This window comes from Mesoplodon densirostris, chromosome 12 (genome assembly GCF_025265405.1).
Source record: "Mesoplodon densirostris isolate mMesDen1 chromosome 12, mMesDen1 primary haplotype, whole genome shotgun sequence".
Classification (NCBI taxonomy): domain Eukaryota; kingdom Metazoa; phylum Chordata; class Mammalia; order Artiodactyla; family Ziphiidae; genus Mesoplodon; species Mesoplodon densirostris.
Genome location: NC_082672.1, coordinates 78,442,220 through 78,464,060, shown reverse-complemented (window position 1 = coordinate 78,464,060; position 21,841 = coordinate 78,442,220). Strand labels below are relative to the sequence as shown.

The window sequence follows — 21,841 nt, the reverse complement described above, 5'->3', positions numbered from 1 at the left end:
GACTTAAATGCTAATGACAATGTTAACCAATTAGAGGACATCTAGGACTGAAGCCATTGTGAGACATTCTACCATGTGTATGTTGCAATGAATCCCCAATTGTAGAAATCTAAAATTTTCAGAATCGCTTAACAAGTCCATTCTGGGAATGGATACAGTTTGGAAAATGGCAGATAACATATTACATGAAAGAAAGACACAAGATAATATTAAGATGGGAGAGGGCTTCCCTGGTGGCGCAGTGGTTGAGAGTCCGCTTGCCGATGCAGGGGACACGGGTTCGTGCCCTGGTCAGGGAGGATCCCCATGCCACGGAGTGGCTGGGCCCGTGAGCCATGGCTGCTGAGCCTGCGCGTCCAGAGCCTGTGCTCCGCAACAGGAGAGGCCACAACAGTGAGAGGCCCACGTACCGCAAAAAAAAAAAAAAAAAAAAAAAAAAAAAAATGATGGGAGAGAAGCTGGAAAATGCTTTTATGCCAAAAAAACTTGATACATTTATTAAACTTTCTATGCTGAATAATTGGAGGTTAGCTGAACAAGCTCTCCTGGAGGTTGGAGCCTTTTCTGCTGGCACTGCCTTCAGGGTTGGGAAGCCTCCCTCTTTCTTTGTTGCCTCCTGCTTAATTGAATAAATACTTCCACCCACTCTTTGGCTTTGTTTCTTTCTCCTTTAACTCTTGTTTTTCCTCGCCTGCACTCTTCCTCACCAATACTGAATTCTGGACTGCAACTGACAGGTTCTACCCTCTTCTTTCTCTTCTCCCACCACTTCCCTCTTTGTCAAATCATGAACACCCACTCCTCTGGAGGCAACTTCCTGAATTACTAGGAACATCTTTTTATTACTTCCCTGAAAAGTCCCTGAGGCATCAGGCCGTCCTCTGCCGTCCCAGTTTCCCAGGCAGGATGCCCCTGTGGCTGGAACCTCCCTTCTCACTCAGAGAAGACTCAAATTGTTCTATGGCCCCATGGCTGCCACATAGTCACTCACTTTCATCTTCGTATTGTCTTCTAGGTCTCAAGACACTTCCTGGCTACTGTTGCTCACCACAATCTATGTAGATACTCTAGTCATCTTTCTGCTTTTCCTCTATTGTCAGAATATCAGCTTGCCTGCTGGTTGACTGCAGACAGAGTGTGGCTCACTCCGCCCACAAAGGAAGTCACACCAGACTTTATCTGGCAACAGTCTTATCTCCAAAATCTGGCCACCACACTTCATGGCCACAGTCTTGTCTCCAAAATCTGCTAGCTGTATACATCTACACTTCATCCATTTCACGTCTTTATTCCATAAGACCAAGTGTCTGTCCAGGGTTAAATGAACTTTATAAAGTTACTCTCATGCTAATGTTCAGGCACATGACTGTTTCTTTGAGACAGCATAAAATTGATCAGGACAGAAAGATTCCAGTCCTAGATTTGCTGTGCACTTACTCTGTGACCTTGGACAAATTACTTTACTTCAAGGATTAGAACAACTTATCCGTCGTCCAGAGGTGTTGCGAAGATTAATTAATTCACGTTCTTAAGGTGATTTGAGGATCTGCTAATGAAAGATGCTATATAAATGCTAATTTTTATTATTCATTCCCACATCTATATATTCAGCTGTCTCCTAAAATGGTCACCTAAGCGATTACTAACTATTAAACTCTTTGAAAGAATGAAAATGAGGAACTGAAATTTCATTCTGAATCCTGAATTTTCTTCCTTTTCAAGATGTAAGCCTCGTGATTTCTAAGTCATTTAAATGCAGATCTTTTGGCTGAATCACACTTATATACGATGCTTATTCTTAATAATAAGGATATGGAGATTTGGAAAAGTTACCACTAAACAAAGCAGCACTCAGAAATTCAGTCTATTGTTCAAGCACATACAACCTGTACAATATCAAACCCAGCAAGGTTTTAAGCCTTTTAGACATAAAGCACTTTTATAACAAGCAAAATATTTTAATGCAATTCCATTCTAACCCCTCTAGCACATTTTAAAGAGCCATTCTATGTAGAAGACTCCATATGGTCTTTAAGATTATTTACAGTGTTATGTTATTATATGCACACTCACTGAAATTTCTTGTAAAAACTTCTGTGATTTTGCATAAATGTTATGTAGTTTGTGCTTACGTGGTCATTATTTTAGTAGACCTGCTAGTCTCTAGGATATGCAAGTTAGAGATGGAAACAGTAGCTATTCTGTTAATTCAAAATGACTGGGCGCTCTTGTCTACAGGGAGCTCCAGCCACTCAGGAGTGAACTTGGACTTACTGCTCCTATGCCTTTGGTTCCAAAGAATGATTCTCTTCAGAAACCCTATTCTGTTTAGGACTGATCTACTGATAGAATTTAGGGATTTATCCTAGATTCCCATCTAGGGCAGAATTTCCTCAATGCAGCTGGGAAAGCCCTCAAAATTACACCACACATCAAGTCACTCCAGCCTTTCAGGGTGTCTCTTCATCTTGGCCTCGCAGAAGGCACAGTCTTGTGGGAAGAAGGAAGGGGCAATTGCCTCTGGGCACTTTTGAACATTAGAACATTATCAGCAAGCTTCTGATGGAAAGAGTAGGAAACCGATTATATTGTCTTATGAAATAATCTGTTATATTAAGACAATTGGCAATACATATTTAAAAATGCATATATTGCATTATATATTGAACATATGCAATATATCAGCAGTGGGTTTACAGCAAAACTTCAAGACAGAGGATATGAAAGTCATATAGAAAACAGTAACAGGGCTTCCCTGGTGGCACAGTGGTTGAGAGTCTGCCTGCCGATGCAGGGGACACGGGTTCATGCCCCAGTCCGGGAAGATCCCACATGCCACGGAGCAGCTAAGACCGTGAGCCATGGTTGCTGAGCCTGCGTGTCTGGAGCCTGTGCTCCAAAGCGGGAGAGGCCACAACAGTGAGAGGCCTGTGTACCGCAAAAAAAAAACAGGAGGTATGTCAAAAGGAAACTAGACATTACTTGTCTTACATGACTTAGATCTTACTTGATTAATTGTAATACAATATGAGTGATATTGATACCTGTTGACTGCTCTTTACATCACTTTGTGGGTAGAAAAGAAGCTGAGGGGGCTTGCTTTTTCACAAAAGCCATGTGGTTTGACCTCAGAGTCCTGACTCTTGATCTGCTTGATTTACACCCCTCCCAAGAGTTCACAATTTAAGACCAAAATATTTAGTGGTCATAATTCTGTAAGAGCTAAGAAAAAAAAAACATTTCCTCTGAAAGATATCAGTCTAAGGTAATAATAAAGTCTATAATCAGTGTAATGGTAGATCTCATTGAAACATTCCAATTTTGTTATTTTAACAGCTGCCCTCACACAGAACACCCAGACCTTGGTTAAAGTTTGTAGTGCCATCCAGAAACTACTTGAACCACCAAAAGACTCTGGTACACAAGAAACATCAGGAGGATCTTCTGTTTGTTTAGAAGTGCTCTACTTGGTTCCCATTATGACAGATAGGTATCGTTTTAATTATAGAGGGTTCATTTTAAAAAATATGACCTCGAGAATGGGGATTCTGCTGCTCTACTGGAAAAAGCATATGTCCAGAATCTTAAACATAACATACCTCAAATTCTTAGACAATACATAATTGCAAAAGCTAATGTGACTCTTCTGCCCCAGTGCAGTGCCCCATGAATCTATCTATCTATCTATCTATTTATCTATCTATCTATCATCTATCTATCTATCTATCTATCATCTCTTATCTATTAATCAATCAGTCTATCTATCAGTTTATCATCTATCTATCTTTCAAATATCAAGGGAAGTCTTGTTCCATTGCTTACTTCTAAAGAACTCATTGATATCGTTGATCCAGTTTCACTTCTCGATAATCCCGCATTTTCATCCAACTCAGAGGCCATGAAGTTCTTCACAGCTGTGCGAGGCTCAAAGGGCAAATTCTGCATATGTTCCTGGGGTGCGAGATGTTGTTCTAAGTTCATATTGAACTGGTCCATGACAGGAGGATTCATGTTGAATTCAGGATTCACTTTGTAGTGCAATAGCCTTTCGTGTGGCAGGGTTTCCATGCCAATATTCATTTTGTTTTCTTCTTTCATTGATGGCTGGGTATTAACAGAACTTCTGGGCATCACAATATAGTCACTCTCCATCATTCTTTCTTGAGGATGGACGATGTCCATATCGGCCCCTCTCAAATTATCATCCGTACATAAGTACACAGTTCTCCTCAACTCACTGTTCTCTTTTTTCAAACATTGATTGCCCAGCTCATTCATACTCATGGGCATGTGCAGACCTGTGGGTTGCTGAATAATGACTTTGGAAATGACGTTTCCAGGCAATGTTGAATAGCTTAGCCCTTCAGGGTTTGTTCCCTTTTCTTCTTCATCATCATTTAGAGAAATCCTGGAGAGGGTGCCTGTTATTGTTGCTGCTCGGCAAGGACCAATATCCTTATGAAGAACTGTGAATTAGAACATAGAAGTAAATAAAAGAAAGTTATTGCACACTTATTGATTACTATTGTATTCTGTTGTCCCTCATTTTACTAAACATTTTCCTTAATAAAATAAAAATTATTAAAAATTACATATCTATTTTTTGCACATGGTCCAAATTACTCAGTCACCCTGTGTTGATTCTGATATGCTCTGATAGTTCTCAGGTAGCCCACAGATAAAACATATGGGAAAACTGATTAACAGACTTTCAAAAATCTCAGTGCCCTAACCCTAAATAACTCAGCCTAACTTTTCAGGGGAAAGGCAGATTACCAGAGAAATTTTCTCCATCAGTCTACTGCAAAGGGCTTTATAAAATTATGGATATATTAACAAGAGTTTGACTGTTTCCTAAAGGGTTTTCTTCTAAAGTATTCTACGAGTTCTACTCATTACAATACTTCTTGAGAGAGGTAATCAATGAGAATTTCATCCTACTACATCAGAAATCCCTTCAAAAATTATGCCCATTGAAAACTAATGAGCATTTATCTGTGAAGTCCATATGGTCAAGTAGATGCAGGGTTCAAAAGTATTTATCATCTTTAGTTCCATGCAGGAAAAGTAAGGCATTTTTTTTAACAAGAACAATCCATAAGTTCCAATACCCTTGAGGGGGTATTAAAAGTGCCAACTGACTTTAAGCAGAAAAAAGCTGTATGAGCCTCTAAAAAAAACCTGTATGATAGCAGAAAAAAACTGTATGAGCCTCTAAAACCTCCATTCCATTCTAAGCCTGCAAAATAATGACTTAGAAAACTTAAAAATGCATGATAACTTGTAGTAAGAAAGAGAACAAAATGAAAACATAAACCACACCAAGGAAAATCCAATCAACAGAAGAGTTCAGAATTCTTTATTAAAATATAATTTAGTTTTTTTCTCTTTTTTGCCTCTCTAGAAAGAAGAAAATCATATTTTATGTGTAATGGAGACAGAATGACTTGAAGCCTGCTTAGTTGTGGACAGCTGTCGGTTTTGAGGTCTGAGAGAATGAAATTCTGAAGATGTTTTCTTGGTCATGGTGGTGCTGAAAGCACACAGAACAGCACTGTGTAAAACCTGGTTCAACACGGGCTCCCAGTGCTGCCCTATCAACAAGCAGAGCCATTGCCATCGAATGTTTTGTTAGGCATAGGTAGCTATAAAGTATTTGCTTTATTATCTCTTCATGAAAAGTCTCAGACATATTCAATTTTACCCATTATTATCCAGTTTTCAAATAGCATTCTAATTATTATGCATTAAAGCAGAGTTTGCAAAATAGAAGACTCTGAATGTCTTTCTCTATTACAAAGAAGAGAAGCTTTCAAATTAATTCAAGACATGCATCATTCTTTTATTATCTTTTATCTTTAGAGATACTGTATTTAATCATTGTATTAGGTCTCTTTCGTCTTAGATATTCAAGATGTTATTCACCTATACTCCAATCAAAATTTTTAAAAAAGAGCAGAAAAAACCCCAAAAAACAAAACAAACAAACAAAAGATGTTAAGTTTACATTGTGTATTTTTTTATTAATCCGCAATTTGGTGTGACTTTTTATATTTAACTATAATGTTTAAAAAGTAGAATAATTCAGTTTAAAAAAGTTATTTCCAAACCTCTTAAAATATTAGATAGGTAATGAACTGTGGTTGCCAGGAACAATTTACTTGAAAATATTCAGAGATAAAGTATGTTAAATTAATAGATTTAGTAATATTCCAAATAAAATACCTTAAAATATCTCCAAATTCAGGGAAGAATATTTTTAATCCTTAACTATAGGCAAAAATTAACCCAAAATTGATAGCAATACAATTTAAAGGCTAGTTATGGGAACCTATTACATTTTATTAAGGACATATAATTTTATATGTTTATGAGTATTTTGTAAACTATAAAGTAAACCTTGGTACTGAATATTGATTTCATAATCTGCATTTGTATAAAATACATTTAGTTTGTATGAATGTAATATGATTTGTAGTTATAGTAGCACATTTTTATCAATGATACAGCTATCTTTGCTGAAAATTTGTATATCTTAAATATTTGGGGAAATATAATTCTTCTTATTAAGTAGTGTCGACTCTATATGAGAAATTTAACTGTTTCTTTGACTTACTTAAAATGGATATCCAAAATTTGAATATAAAACATAAACAAATCGACACCACCTACACATACAAACGTGATCTTGAAGTCAGGGGACTTTTGAGCGAAATTAGTCAAGTTGTGAAGGGCAAAATGCAAATAAAACCAAGACAAAACAAAAAGCACCTGAATATTTTGCATAATCAGATATACACTCCACCCTTTGGGAAAGTGAATTTCAACAAAACTTAGAGAAAGTTTACTCAGAGACCAGGAATTGAGACTTTAACACTAAATATATCTCAACATGGAAGGAAATCTTTACAAAAACACAGGGGCAAGTTTCTGATAAGCTCAGCTAAAAAGGGCACAGACAGAAAATGAAAAATTAAAAGAATTTTTTTCTAATAAAATAATGATACTGGCCTAATATTAAGAATACTAAATTTCAGAATACAATGAATCTGGGGAAAATTGGTATTTTAACAAAAGAGAACAAGATGAATATAACTCCTTTATTTGGAAAGTTTGGATGAAGATTTAGAAGGCATTCTTATCAAAATTTCAAAGGCCAAACAATTTCAAATGGATAGAATGGTAACCTAAAACCAGTAAGATAGTAGCAAATAGAGATAAATGCAAAGGCTAGATTTTTCATCAAGGACAAAAACAAACAAACAAACAAACAAAAAACCCCCAGAACTTTTGCATATCATAGACTGGGAAATCCCTGACAGCTACTACAAAACGTCTTGGAGATTTTAAATGATAATCAGTTGACACTAGTATTGTACCAGCTGCTATGAAATCAGATGCAAAGGTGGATAGCATTAATACAAGGAAAGAGCCAACTGTGATAAATCCTGGCTAAGTGTGGGCAGCATAGTTAAAACTTGGGCACCATAATTTCAAATGATTGACACCTGGGGTACCATGTCTGCCTGGGAGGATGCTCTGAGGAATGAGTGAAGAAACATGATTTGTTTAGTCTGGAAAAAGAAAAAAAAAAAAGACCTAGATTGGGCTAAGTAGTATTTGCTTTCAAATACTTGGATAGTTAGGTGAAGTGGATATTCACTCTTATTCTCAAAGGCACCACGAAAACCAATGAATAAAAGGTTAAATAAGGTATATTTTGTCCCAATATAAAGGAACATTATTCATCTACTTTTGGTGGGTGTCCACAGGCTGGAGAACAGACTTTGGAAACACTGTTCCTGGGACCCAGCTCTCTAAGATGGTGTGCGCATGCTCTGAAAATACAGCAACAAAGCTGTGATACACACACACACACACAAACACACTCACACACAATGGTATTTCATCCTTCCAACATGGAAGATGAAACTGAGGCACAGAGAGACATCAACTTGACTGGGCTTACACCTGACAACCAGTAATAGGTGGATGGAAGGCTTCTGTCTCCAAGTCAATGCTTTCCCGTGGTCACAGTGCTCCCAATCAACCATTCTCACTTCCTCGCATTCCCCATTCATATTCTCCCTCTCTCTGATTCCCTCCCCCCTCTCCTACATCTGCTATTACAATGCTTCCAGTTGAAAGACTCAATTTACACATTTACAGGAATATGTGATAGGTAAACCACAGCATTTTCTTTAAGATCAAAAATCATAAAAAGGATTCAATATCTAATGATTATATTTTCAAAATTCAAATATTCTTACCTGATCTACAAGCAATGTCTACATCCTTTTCAAAGTCTGTCTGTAACAAGAAATAATGACATAGAATCGTCATTTAATGAAGACCTCAAGTGACTTTTACTGACCAAATTATCTGAAGTTAACAAATATCTGACTACGAGATACCAGGATATTGTTTTGTGCAAAGGAATTTTATCAAGGAATAATCAAATTGTTTTCAAGAGTATTTTCTAGAGACCACATGTTGGATAAAATCAATGGGAACATGGTGTATGACTTTAATAAGGCAAAACTATACCCATGATCATCTAACACCAGATGTAAAAAAACAGAATTTCAAGGCAATTCCTTAAATCACAATAAAAAGATTGGAATGTGAAATATTATGAAGATACTTAAATAAATGTCTTTGTTATTTATATTTTTATGCATTCATTTTGAATATATTGTTTGTAATACAATATCTTATAATACAGCTTTGTCAAATCCTTAATAGTCAAACTAGGCTCTTCTGATGATCCATTTTCATGCAAATGTGACAAAAGACTTTCAGGCTTAGGAATTAAAATTGAAGATTAAACAATACTAATCTGGCAGAGAACCTGCTTAGAGTTTAGTTCCATCCTCATATTTTCCCCAAACTTTTACTGTAAACAAATTAGTTTATTTTTTAATGGTGAAATTAAATTAGCCCATCTTAATCAACATTTAGATTCAAGATATCAGTATTTATCTTTGTTTTTAATAAGGAATTAATTATTCCTTCTCCTCTCTTAGTTACTAGTATATCATTTAGACTGTTTTTGTGTTGCCTAATCCAAAGACATTGATAAAAAATCAAGCATATTACTAAGCAAACTCTATTTAAGCCATGATGTTAATGACACAGTTTAAACCTTACTTCACTTCTAAAATATATGGAAGTGGTTATGTGTAAAGTACCCCTTATCCCAACAACAGTCAGAGCTCATGTACAATGGTTGGCCTTCTTCTGGGAGTGTGTCTGCCCCTCATGCTTTAGGGCAGTGGCTCTCATCTTGGGCTGCCCCCTGGAGCCACCAATGCCTGGGTTCTATCCCAGGACGCTGGTTTCCTTGGTCTGGAGTGCGGCTCCTCTGAGGAATCTGAATGGGAAGCAAGGCGAGAACCACTTCAGGTCTCGCTTTAAGACCAGATGTGCAGGTACCATCCTGTTCTGATGTGTAAACAAACATGATCCTATGGACACAATGTTAACCCTAACTCTGTGTGAGGATGAACATACCCCCTGGTGTTGCCCAGAAACCCCACACTCAACACATCAAGGGTCCAATAACAGATCCAGGACTCCTAACCAGTCCAGACAGAACCGTCATCTGGTATCAGAGTTCCAAGCCTGTGACCGAGCTACAAAGTCATTCAAAATGGAATTTTGATACTATTTTATGACTAAGAATATTTGCTTATTCCCTTGAGAAATCATGACTGAATGAAGACTGAGAGGGGAATTAAAAGCTCACCATGATTTGAGCATGCCCGTTAGGAAAAGAACTGGAAGAATCAGCATTGATTGGGTCCTGACAGTTTCTTAATCGGCATCTAAATGCATCTTGAACCTGTGAAAAAAGGACAAACATTCATTTTCTTTTCTCTTGGTAATGACCAGATACTGTCTATATTGGCAATTGACTGAGAAAACCATTATCACTGTTTTGATGATCCAATACCCGTTTTGTTTACTTGGTGCACCTGGACTTTGGTCCATGCCCAGGGAATTCATCATTTGCCACCATCTGTAGAGGGAGGTGCTGGGAACTCCTCAGCTGTCCTGATACCTGTGTCTGGCTCAATACTGATTCTTGCAGGATTATTTCCACTGTTACAAACAGTATGCCTGTCTTTCAAGGGGGATTTACTATTATGGCATAATCTTCATAACAGCTTTAAACATAGGGAAAAATGAGATGACTCAATGATCTGTCGAACAAAATTGATCTGGGATTTTCCTTTTATGTCTTATGTAACGCATATTGGGGAGATCATTTCTTGTCTTGCTTCAAGTACTATGTGCCCTTATGTGCAAAAAAAAAAAACAAAAAACAAAACAAAACAAAAAAAAACCCCACACACAATGAAACAAAAAGATAACAAAAACTACTCTGTTTCTGGTTGATTCTCATGGAAAACAAAAACAAAAACAAAAAAGGCTACTTAGCAAAGCCAAACTTCCTTAATATACTTTCACAACTGGATTCTGAGCAAAGAACAAACACATCACAAGGAAATTCAAAGAACGTTAAATCCTTTTTTAAATAGTACGTGGATAAACCTGAATAGATGAATAACAAACACACAAATCAACCGACAGCTACTCTGAAGTCATGGTACCTCTGTGTCAGCTGGTCTGTCCACCTCCTGAGGCTCATTAGGTCCCTAACAAGCTTGCTGGTGGGCATCACCATAAGTCAGGTCAATGGCAACGTCATTTTACTAGTATTTGGCTTTTCTGACTTCACATTATTGTTACTCCCCTCCTTGTTTATTATAATCTGTCTTATTGGGTTACCAAACAAAGCACAGATGATGTGACATTCCTTCTATTTTCCTGAAGCACCATTGTAGGGAAACTTAATGATGTCCAGTGTTGCAAAGCATGTATATAAAATATCCTGTCACTGGTTGTGAGATGTGCATAGTTTATGTATTGGCCATAAAAAGCCCTGAACCTATTAAGCTGTTTTCAGCTCCTCTCACCCATTTCAAAAATTCATTAGCAGCCTCTTTCCCAAACGGCAAGATGTGGAAAGTGACATGAAGTTTAGTTACCACCACTGAGCCCTGACTGCAGTTCCATCATGAGACCTCTGCCCACGTGGTGGATTTCTCCCCTCAGGTTCTGATCCTGGTGATGCAACCACTATGGCTGTGAATTAAGTGGGGGGTGGGCTCCATATTCTCTGACCCTTCCATTTCCTGATTCTAATATTTCTTTTTTTAACCATTTTTAAATTGAAGTATACTTAACTTACAATGCTGTGTTAGTCTCAGGTGTACAACAGGGTGATTCAGTTATACATATACATATATATATATATTTTTTTTTTCAGATTCTTTTCTGTTATAGGTTATTACAAGATATTGAGTTCCCTGTGCTATACAGTAGGTCCTTGTTGTTCATCTATTTTATATATAGTAGTGTGTATATTCTAATATTTCTAAATCTGGAACTTTCTGGAAAAAAAGAACAAGGCGTTGTCTGATACAACCGGGTGAGGTAATTTCTTATTTCCTCTTTCAGACACATCAGGCTCAGTGAAATTTAGTCTGATCATCTTTTCCTGAAGACCTGGATGCATATTCGGAACTAATTCATCCAGCTTCTCCCTTGGAGGAGACGTGGTATGGACAAACTAGACTCTTTAGAAGCGAATGCTTCCTAGATTAAGAAGTAATAGCTGTGAGTCATAAAGTGATACAATTAATAATCAGAAGATCATTATACTCTAAGGTAATGCATCTCCAGTTTGCCAGATGATCTCTGTTTCTGTTACACAGAAATTTGCATTTGGGGGAAAACTCTAAGAAAGTATATCTGTTTCAGAAAAACAATTCTAAGAACTAATGTTAGAAAAATAGGTACTTGCCAATTTTCTGTTTGTGCCCCGAGGTAACTGTTAAAGAAGCACACACTTTATAAAAGAAGATAAATAATATGTTAGAAATGTTGCCTTCCAGGAGCTTGTCACATGAATTTGTTTAAAATCTGCTTCTGAACACCAGCATCCATAAAATATGAAAGGTGGCTCTTGGTAAAATGAAACATTAACTCTTGCTCATCAGCCATTCTATTTTCAGGCCTTCAAAGTGCAGTTGTCGAGGATATTTTTGTCTGACAATGAAATACGGAAAAGTAACTCCTGTAAGTTTCTCTTCAAAATCCACTATATGACTGCTTGAAGGAGATATAAAAGAAATCTCTTTTTCATAACACACACATACAAAATCGATACCTTAAACTACCAAACTCCCAAATATGACAATGGCTTAAAGGCATTTCCATACTGGAGAATGATGTCAGCTACATGAATCAGTCAATGCTAGTCACAAGAAATATAAAGCAGAAAAGCATAAAAACTCTACAGTAAATTCAAGGTCATTTTACTGGTCATATAAATGCCATGATTTAAGTGTTGGATTCTCTGACACTTTTAGTGCCTCTGTTCCTTCTAATTCAGAAAGATTTGCAGGAGAAACTCCTCTGTTTGATTAAAAAAAATCTTAAAAATGCATTCAGGCAATCTAGCTGAACTAACCTTAAATATTTATCCAACACTGACTAGACTAGACTAGATTTTGTACTGTGTACTATTTTCACGGAAAAGGGTGTTTCAAGCAGGACAGTACCTGGAAAATGCATCTGTACCTATTTGAAAACATTTTGATAACTAAATGAATGTTCTATCAGGTAAACAAAGAGACTTTTATCTTTGGTGAACTAATGTGTATTGTACTTATGGAGAACAACTTGAAGTTTTAAAAAACCAAGTCTACAAGGACCTTAATTCCAAAAAAGGAGAAAGCATAAAAACAAACAAAAGACAGAATCTTGATCTGGCTATTGCATGCTGAAATTAAAATTTTCTGTGCCAAAAGTAGCATTTACAACACTGGCCAATAATAGTCTTGGTGTCTTTCTTGCCTTGTGATTAAGACTGAAGAAAAATAACTGTTAGAAGATTCAGATATTTACTATTTAAACTCCTTAAGCTGACTGACTGTTTGTGGAGAACGAGTCACTTATTTGAGGTACCAATTTAATTTAAAATTTCTTTTTAGATAATAAAATCATTATACCTGAATTCTTCCAATATCAATCATGTTTTAAACTTATGTAGGACCAGTAAATACAATTTTTAAACAAATCCATCTAGAATAATGAAATATTTAATACCAATTTTGGCACAGTTAAAATCTAGATTTCAAAATGTCCTCTTTTTATAATACTCTGCCATAGATCTTTCACCTTGACATCAGACAGAGGGTTAAAAAGTATCAGGGGTGTAGCAAAGAATTGGTATGTGAATAGTCCTGGAATATTTAGGAGACTTTAAGGAAACCTGGTATCATGTCGTGAAATAAAAAAGAGTGGCAAGAAACATCTCCAAAAATAAGGTGAGGTGACCACAGTAGGCTAAAAGGTTGTCTTCTGAAAGGATCCTGCCAGGCACCACCAAAGTTATCCCGACCAGATCCTGCTGGGGCTGCTCTAAAATCTCCTGAAAAAGCTATCAACCCTTTTCCTGTGGACAGATTCCTGGATGAGACCAGAGTTCAAAGAGGTCCACAGGGCGTGTCTCTCTCCTGTCCCTCCCCTAGGGGCAGTGATTCAGTTCATCTCAGCAGCAGCCAGTGAGGGCTTCTCTGCTGGTCCCCGCTTCGAAGGCAGCTGGCAATGTCACTGCGAAAGTTGGTGCCAGATTTAGAGATTGCTGGGGAAGAGCATGGAGCATTGCTTGGCAGTGCTGCAATTTAGAGGAAGCTTCAGGAGAGAGCTGCACTGTTTGAAGCAGGCTCTGTATTTAGCTACAGACCACAAAGCTTCACCTTTTAAGAAGACAGCTTTACCTCCAGTTTTTCTTCCTGACTTCCCAATTCCAGAAGATCATTTTAAGCAAAGAAAAGAAATAAGGTTACATTCTTGTAATTCTTTTAGATTGTTAGCTTGCGAGGAGAGAAGTTTCTTAAATGTTCTGGTTATTTTCTGAATCTAATATCGACTATTGTTTCTATTGATTCACATCTGTATGAATGGCTTTTTTTTTTTTTTTTTTTTGTGGTTCGCGGGCCTCTCACTGTTGTGGCCTCTCCCGTTGCAGAGCACAGGCTCCGGATGCACAGGCTCAGCGGCCATGGCTCACGGGCCCAGCTGCTCCGCGGCATGTGGGATCTTCCCGGACCGGGGCACGAACCCGTGTCCCCTGAATCGGCAGGCGGACTCTCAACCACTGCGCCACCAGGGAAGCCCTGAATGGCTTTTTAATTACATGAAATTTCATATAATTTCACCATTAACTGAACAAGAGTGTTGTCAATTTCATGTGTCTAATACTAATTCACAGAAGCACCGTGAATGACTACACACTGTTAAAATATTATTTGACCTCTCTGATAGCAAGGGAAATGAACAAAAGTGGTTTCATTTGCTATATGTTGAAGGGAAAATATGAACTTCGGTCCCAAATTTCAGTCCTAATGATTTTCTATCGGAATTCTCTAACACCTAAAGGATCTTTCACTTAGTCTCAAAATTGTCACAGCTTTTACTCTTTTTTTGTATCAGATTTGGGGGTCACATAAGCTGTCCCAGACAGCATTTCACATACATGATATGAAAAAAATGTAACAGTATTTCTTCGGCATGCATAAGAGAAAAGAAGGAAAGGGAAATCATACACCAGCCACATCCACCCATGCCTTCACCGAAGCTACTTCATCATAGCCTCGTGCCATCCACGTCAAGGCAGAAAATAAAAACTTAACTCATGACCTCTTATTTCTTTTATTAATTTTATAACTTTATTTCAAACATACTCAACTTCCTGTCACCAGTTTAACACTGTTGCAAGCTGGGACTCTGGGGTCTGAAAAGAGAGAGAGGTGCGATTTGCCCTTCCATGCAGCCAGGCACTCCGAAGAATTTGGGGTAACAGTAAGCCATGGCTGGATGCTACCTGGCAGACATGCCAGAGTTTACCAATCTCTGCCATGAGCTCTCTGTGTCTTAATTTGTTCACTGACGCCATTGTACTAATCTGATTTCATGCTTTTGTTAGTCTCCTATATGGAGTTGGAGAACCACGCATGCAGATTAAGATGGATAGAAATATTCATGACATAATTGCAATTATGCTCCAATCAGGAAAACCTAATCTGGAGTGAGATATAAGACTTATATTCTCCTGCCTAAGAGATGAGATGACTATGGAGTGAAGGGAGCCTGGTGATTTCTGGGGAAAAGTATAGAGGGCTTTATATGGTCCTTCCGTGGGTCCTGTCCACGCTCCTATTTAAAGGCACTCTCTGTGCTTCCTACCCTCTGTTCCGATTAAAATCCAGCTTTATTGCGGTAGCTTTAGCCATCCTCCCACTTCCAGACACACATTCTATCTTATTAAAAACAAAACAAAAAAACAAAATCTTTAAATGTATTTCTTTTGAAAGCTTCAATTCAGCCCGACCAAGATAAAGCTCTTAGCAACCCACCTCGCTCTCCCTTTAACCCAACTTCCCTCCGAGCAAGGACGAGAACCCTAACGCTCCCCACCCTGGGCAACTCTCTCACTTTCTAAAATCTATTCTTCATGACACACTGTGGCCTCTCACCAAGGCTGCTGCACACCCCAAGGAGAAAACTCTAAAACATCACTTAGTGCTGTGCCCTTATATGTCATCAGTTCTGTCTTTCTTTTGGTGCTGCAGTCAGAGCCACTAAAAAAAAATCTCTCCACTTGTTTTATGCCCCCATGTGACCCAGGTGGTCTCAGAGGAGAGTCAACTCTCTACCACTCACCACAGGCTTCATTTCTTGGAAGTCGTATGCCCGGGACCCTCTCTCAATTTTCCTCCACTTGAAACTTTCGCTTTCTTAATCAAGACCCCGTTAAGTTCTGAAGTCTCCTATCACCCACTCCCTCATCTTCAAAACCCACTGAAGTCCCTGCTCTTCAGGGGGCTCTACAATGTACCTTCTTCCGTGGTCATAAGTGCTACCTAAATTCCCTGTAGATCAAGCTGGGAGATTCATGCAACTCTCCATCTGAACTTTTTTATATGCAATACGACCTCTTTTCAAATTGCTCTCTAGTTATTTCACCACTACTGGCCTCATTTATTTTTTAAAATGACCTGGGAAGAATATTGGTTTTAGATGAGATAGCTAAGGAGGCTTGTCTACTTCATATAGTGACTGTCATGTGTTTGTAAATAAGTTTGTTTATCTGTATTTTTACAAAAACAATAAGACAAAATGAGACATTGACAGAAAAAAATGGTGGAAGGGAGAAACAGAAAGAAAGAAAAAACTGTTCATGTTTATTTAAAGCATTTGCTACAAAATCACTTCCCAGGTTTGGATGAAACTTCTGGGACCTCCTCTGGCAGAGCCTGGCTCTCCTGCCAGTGCTGGAGAAAGAGAAAAGATGAGCTTGGCCCTGTTACTGATGTACAGAGCAGCCCTAGGATCCTCACATACCGATACAACAAAATTATCCATTTAAGTACTTTCCTTTTTCCCTTCCTTTCAGTGAAGGTGTTTTATTGTAGCTTATTTTGTACTACCATCTTGTTATTTTACCCCTCTGACATCAAGCTGTCTGACTGTCTTAGAGCCAGGCACAGCCAGAGACAGGAGAGATGTGAAGAATGGACAGGCACCAGGAAAGTGGTTTCCTAGCAACAGGAACTATTTCAAAGCTTTCATAACTCTTGTGCAGTTAGAATTTCCATAGCAATGTGGAGAATAGTAAATAGTGGCTATGTCACTATGTGCCTGTTGCAAATGAATTCTTCTCAAGAAATGATGGCTAAATGAAGGAAACACCTATATTTGTTCTGTTAGATCCTGTCTCATTATGTATGACACATATTAGTTTCCAAGGTCTAGGTTTGTTGCTGAAAGTAATATGTTGTGATAAATCAGATGGTTTAATTTTAAAAAATATTCTTATTCCCTCTTGGTGTTTCCACTTCTGTCAGTGACATCTGCTAAAGCAATTCAAAAGAGAAAGGGGCTTCAAAGAAGACCCTGTACTTCAAGAATACACATTTTATGAAACTGAAATATTAAGATATCAGCTCTGGAGGTCACAACAAACTGCTAGTCAAAGAATCAATTTGCTTTTTTAGAAAAGTGAAATATAATTGAGTTGAGATGGTAGTAGGGTGATCCTTTCTCCTTCTCCTCCTGACTTGAAATAATTTAGGTTTTCTAATTCGACCCACTTAAAGCAAAGCCACTTTTAAAATGGATGAAGCCCCACACACATCACATTCAAAATGCCACAGTTACAGTATTTCATTTCTTTCCTCCTTAAACTGCAAGGCTCTCTTCCCTTCTGTGCAGACCCACCTGCTTCACAGAAGACTATAAAAGTCAATATGGGTAAAGCCTTTTTTTGTTGTCTTATCTTTGACTTTTTTTTAACATCTTTATTGGTGTAAAATTGCTTTACAGTGGTGTGTTAGTTTCTGCTGTATAACAAAGTGAATCAGCTATATGTATACATATATCCCCATATCCCCTCCCTCTTGAGTCTCCCTCCCACCCTCCCTATCCCACCCCTCTAGGTGGTCACAAAGCACCAAGCTGATCTCCCTGTGCTATGCAGCTGCTTCCCACTAGCTATCTATTTTACATTTGGTAGTGTATATATGTCCATGCCAGTCTCTCACTTCTTCCCAGGTTACCCTTCCCCTTCCCCGTGTCCTCAGGTCCATTCTCTACATCTGCATCTTTATTCCTGTCCTGTCCCTAGGTTCCTCAGAACCATTTTTTAAAAATTAGATTCCATATATATGTGTCAGCATATGGTATTTGTTTTTCTCTTTCTGACTTCCTTCACTCTGCGTGACAGACTCTAAGTCCATCCACCTCACTATAAATAACTCAATTTCATTTCCTTTTGTGGCTGAGTAATATTCCATTGCATATATGTGCCACAGCTTCTTTATCCATTCCTCTGTCGATGGACACTTAGGTTGCTTCCAAAGCCTTTTGAATTCATATTGGATGATTCATTAAAGACTACAAACAACCATATTATGTTAGTAGGTATCAAAAATACACAGAAACAGAAATATGTTTATCTCTACACAGACCCTTTCTAAATTGAAGGGAATATTCCTTACATTGCTTATATACTTTTAAGAAAGTAAAAGACCAGGGAATTCCTTGGCAGTCTAGTGGTTAGGACTCTGCGCGTTCACTGCCGAGGGCCCGGGTTCAATCCCTGGTTTGGGAAATAAGATCCCACAAGGTGTGTGGCACAGGCAAATAAATAAATAAATAAACATTTAAAAAATAAACATTTAGCTTAGGTGCTGGCATACAGCAAGAACACCATAAATATTAAACAAATAAAAAAGAAAGAAAGAAAGAAAAAGTCCATATAAATTATCTTGAATTATTGTGACAAAAATATTTTAAAGTGAAGAAAGCAGTAGAAATAAAACTGTATTCCTAGCATCTCCTATGGGATTATCAAGTAGATTACTAGATTTGAGTCATTATACAATATTTTACAGGTAGCTATTACGTCTATTTGATTTGTTCTATTTTTTTTTTTTTTTTTTTTTTTGCAGTTCGCGGGCCTCTCGCTGTTGTGGCCTCTCCCGCTTTAGAGCATGGGCTCCAGATGCGGATGCGCAGGCTCAGTGGCCATGGCTCATGGGCCCAGCCGCTCCACGGCATGTGGGATCTTCCTGGACCGGTGCACGAACCCGTGTCCCCTGCATTGGCAGGTGGACTCTCAACCACTGTGCCACCAGGGAAGCCCTGCTTTGGTCTATTTTTATGAAATGTTTGTTCACAGGATATAGCAAGGATATGGAAAGATGCCTTATTCTCCTGGACTGTGGTTAATGCTAGGGCAGTGTGATCACAGGTAACATGAGATAGACCCATTGCTAGTGTTGGGCAACACACATTTAGAAGGTCAGAAAGAATTTCTGTGAATTCAGTGAGACATCCTTATGATGTGGTCTTTGGGATTTGCAAAATTTAAACAGGTTTTTTTTGGTTTTTCAGTAACAATTTCCACTGAGGAATTCTGAAAGAGACTTGCCTGTAACTGAAATCTGCTCTGTGTATTTATAGCACTGTTACAGGGTATTTTTAAGGGTCAATGAAAAAATATTAGATATGCAAGTTTCCATTTCAGTGTTGGAATGAGAGACATGACACTCTGCTATTAATTTATCATCTATAAAATTATTCAATTTGAACTAATCATTGAAAATGCAATAATAACAGTGCCAATATCCATAGTCTTATTCCCAATTAATACAGAAAATATATATTTACAGACACCTATTTAACAGAAGCATTTATTATATGATTTAATTACCCTTAAATCATGTTTTTAATAATTATTAGTCCAATTAGCAAGTATGGGAAAGTTCTGATGGAACTGAATTTTTGTGCCAAATATTTTTCTTCATGCAAGCAGCACAACTTTGATAATCAGCCAACAAAATATCTGTCACATTAAAACCTGAATGTTTTGATCATAGCCCAAGGCTTTTTAGAGAGCTTATTTCTGAAGAAAAAGAGAGGCTTACTTAGAGTTGGGACATTTTTTTCCTCTTTAACACCTAAAGTATTAATCTCTTCTGAAAATCTCATGCAGATAAATCATGGATCTTGCTTACAGCCCACTCTATTCATCCTTAATCGTCAATCAAAAATGTACCATGTGTCTACACACTTTGAACAATTTTGTTACATAAACATATTAGAGATAACGTTAACATATTAGACATAACATTAACACAGAAGACTCTCAGGATAGTTATGGTTGGAGAAGAACATAGCTCAATTTCTTTTTTAACTTTTAAGCAACTTTGGTCTATAAAAAATTCAACACTTGGAAGATTTTTAATGCTGATATTCTAGGTAGAAATTTGTGATGTCTTGGTAACGAAGACCTAGATCAGATTTTTTAAATGATGAAATCCCCCCTTCCCCTTGCAATGTGAAATCATTCTTCTGTTTTCATTGTTTTACATCATACGATGTTCTTGGAATACACATGTGGGTTTATTGCTGACATCTATATTATACTAAAGTGGCTCAGAAATACTGTTCTCCTCATCTGGTAAATGAGGTAAAAACCTTTGCTGACCTTCACTCATCGCTGTGAAAGCTATAAGATGTGTACTCAGATGCGCATGTGTCTTTTTGCAATGTGCACATCATAATAAAGTTATCAAACAAGCTAGATAATGTGAAATGACAGTGGAGACCATCTTCTCAAAATTACTAGCATGGCACTGTGTCACTGTGTGTTTTGGTCACCACCGTCCCCAGAGTAAATGCTCAAATGATTCATAAACCTTGTAAACACTGCATTGATGCTTGCAAGCACTCGGAATCATTGTTGCACCAGTTGGAAAACAATATTTTATCCCTAAACAACTCAAGTCTGAACTCCATCACTGATCTTGATGGATTTGGTGCAGGTTAGTGTCTCATGAAGGATGACTTCTTTCCTTCACTGCTGCCAAAACACCTACCCAGGACCTGCAGAAACGCTGTGATTATAGACCTACAGCCCTTGGGGACAATTACTGCCCAATCACGCTCCACTGTGTCTATTTTTTGTATTTTCTGAGCATTGACATCCATATGAAAATCATCCCCTTTGAGTAACCTTAACCGCACCTTAGTACAGAGACAAAAGAACCCCTCGTTCATCTTCAACATTTCCTTTCTAAAACAAAGTCTGTTAAGTATGAAGAATGGGGTTATGCTGTGTGTAGAAGCATGAGTTAAGGAACAGGTTTAAGAAATACCATCACAATTACATTTTAGGTACGCCGCCCACCCTCTTATCTACACCTATGATTGCATCATAGTCTCTCTTGAACCCACTGTCCCTGGCTCTTGGCACCTCTGGTTGCGTTTTCCCTTGCATCACCCCATCTGTTTTAATCTGTCACTTTCAGGGTCCAGGGAGCCCCCTTGAACTTTGCCTTAGCATTTCTCGTTAGTGTTGACTCCCAAATGACTGTCTTTAGAGGAGACCAGCTTTAACCTGAAGATCAAGTTATTAAAAGAAAAGATCCTATTTGTTAACATGGAAAATACTCTTCTAAGTATCATTCTTCTCTCTTGCAGAATGATCTTTCTCACCTCTCTCCGAAGAATGCAGTGGACCATGACGATCACAAAGCCTTGCAATGAATCAAACACAGCAAAAAGTATTTGAAACAAGATGGAGCGTTTGTCTGTCATGGCCAGAACTGCAGACATCCACGTCAGAGCCAGAAGGGGCAACACCACACAGGAGCTCCAAAGAGACGCCCTGTTGGAACACAGAGGAAGCGACATTACGTAGCTGCATGTACGTATGCCCCAGGCGATAACCAAACCCCAGTTCAACAAAGCATTCTTGTAGGTGGCACCAAGGCATTAACTTGGAAACCACAAAGCAGATAACATTTGATAGTTTTATTTATTTTTTGATAAACAATCCCACAATCGTTACAAAAGCCATTGCAAACTATAGATATTTAAGTATGCTCTTAGCTCTAATATTAGCAAACATGATTTTTTTTTCCATTGTAGCATTTTCTCACATGCACGGTAAAAGATTTGTCACAAGAAGATGTAAATGATTGGGACTAACATGGCGTTACTGGCGGTGGTGGCTGACAAAGCTGTTGTTGAAACTACTCCACACTTGGCACATTTGAGCGTCAAACCGCTATGAGGCTCACTCATCTGACTGCAAACAAACAGAACACCCACAAAAAGAACAAAATATTGAATTGTCACCAAAAAAAAAGTTGCCACTGCAAGTTAGCTTTTAAATACGATTTCATGCAGAAAAGCA

The 21,841-nt window shown here is 38.0% G+C and overlaps 1 protein-coding gene across 1 annotated transcript in view; it reads right to left on the bottom strand.

Moving 5' to 3' along the window:
* ADGRB3 (adhesion G protein-coupled receptor B3) overlaps positions 1 to 21,841 on the bottom strand; it is a 789,966-nt gene that overhangs the window by 22,861 nt on the left and 745,264 nt on the right. The window contains exons 23-27 of the mRNA XM_060114602.1: positions 21,635 to 21,733; positions 21,139 to 21,310; positions 9,749 to 9,844; positions 8,271 to 8,310; positions 3,823 to 4,466 (exon numbers count right to left, since the gene is read on the bottom strand). Of these exons, the coding sequence (XP_059970585.1) occupies positions 3,823 to 4,466; positions 8,271 to 8,310; positions 9,749 to 9,844; positions 21,139 to 21,310; positions 21,635 to 21,733 (1,051 nt within the window). The remainder of the gene's footprint in view (positions 1 to 3,822; positions 4,467 to 8,270; positions 8,311 to 9,748; positions 9,845 to 21,138; positions 21,311 to 21,634; positions 21,734 to 21,841) is intronic.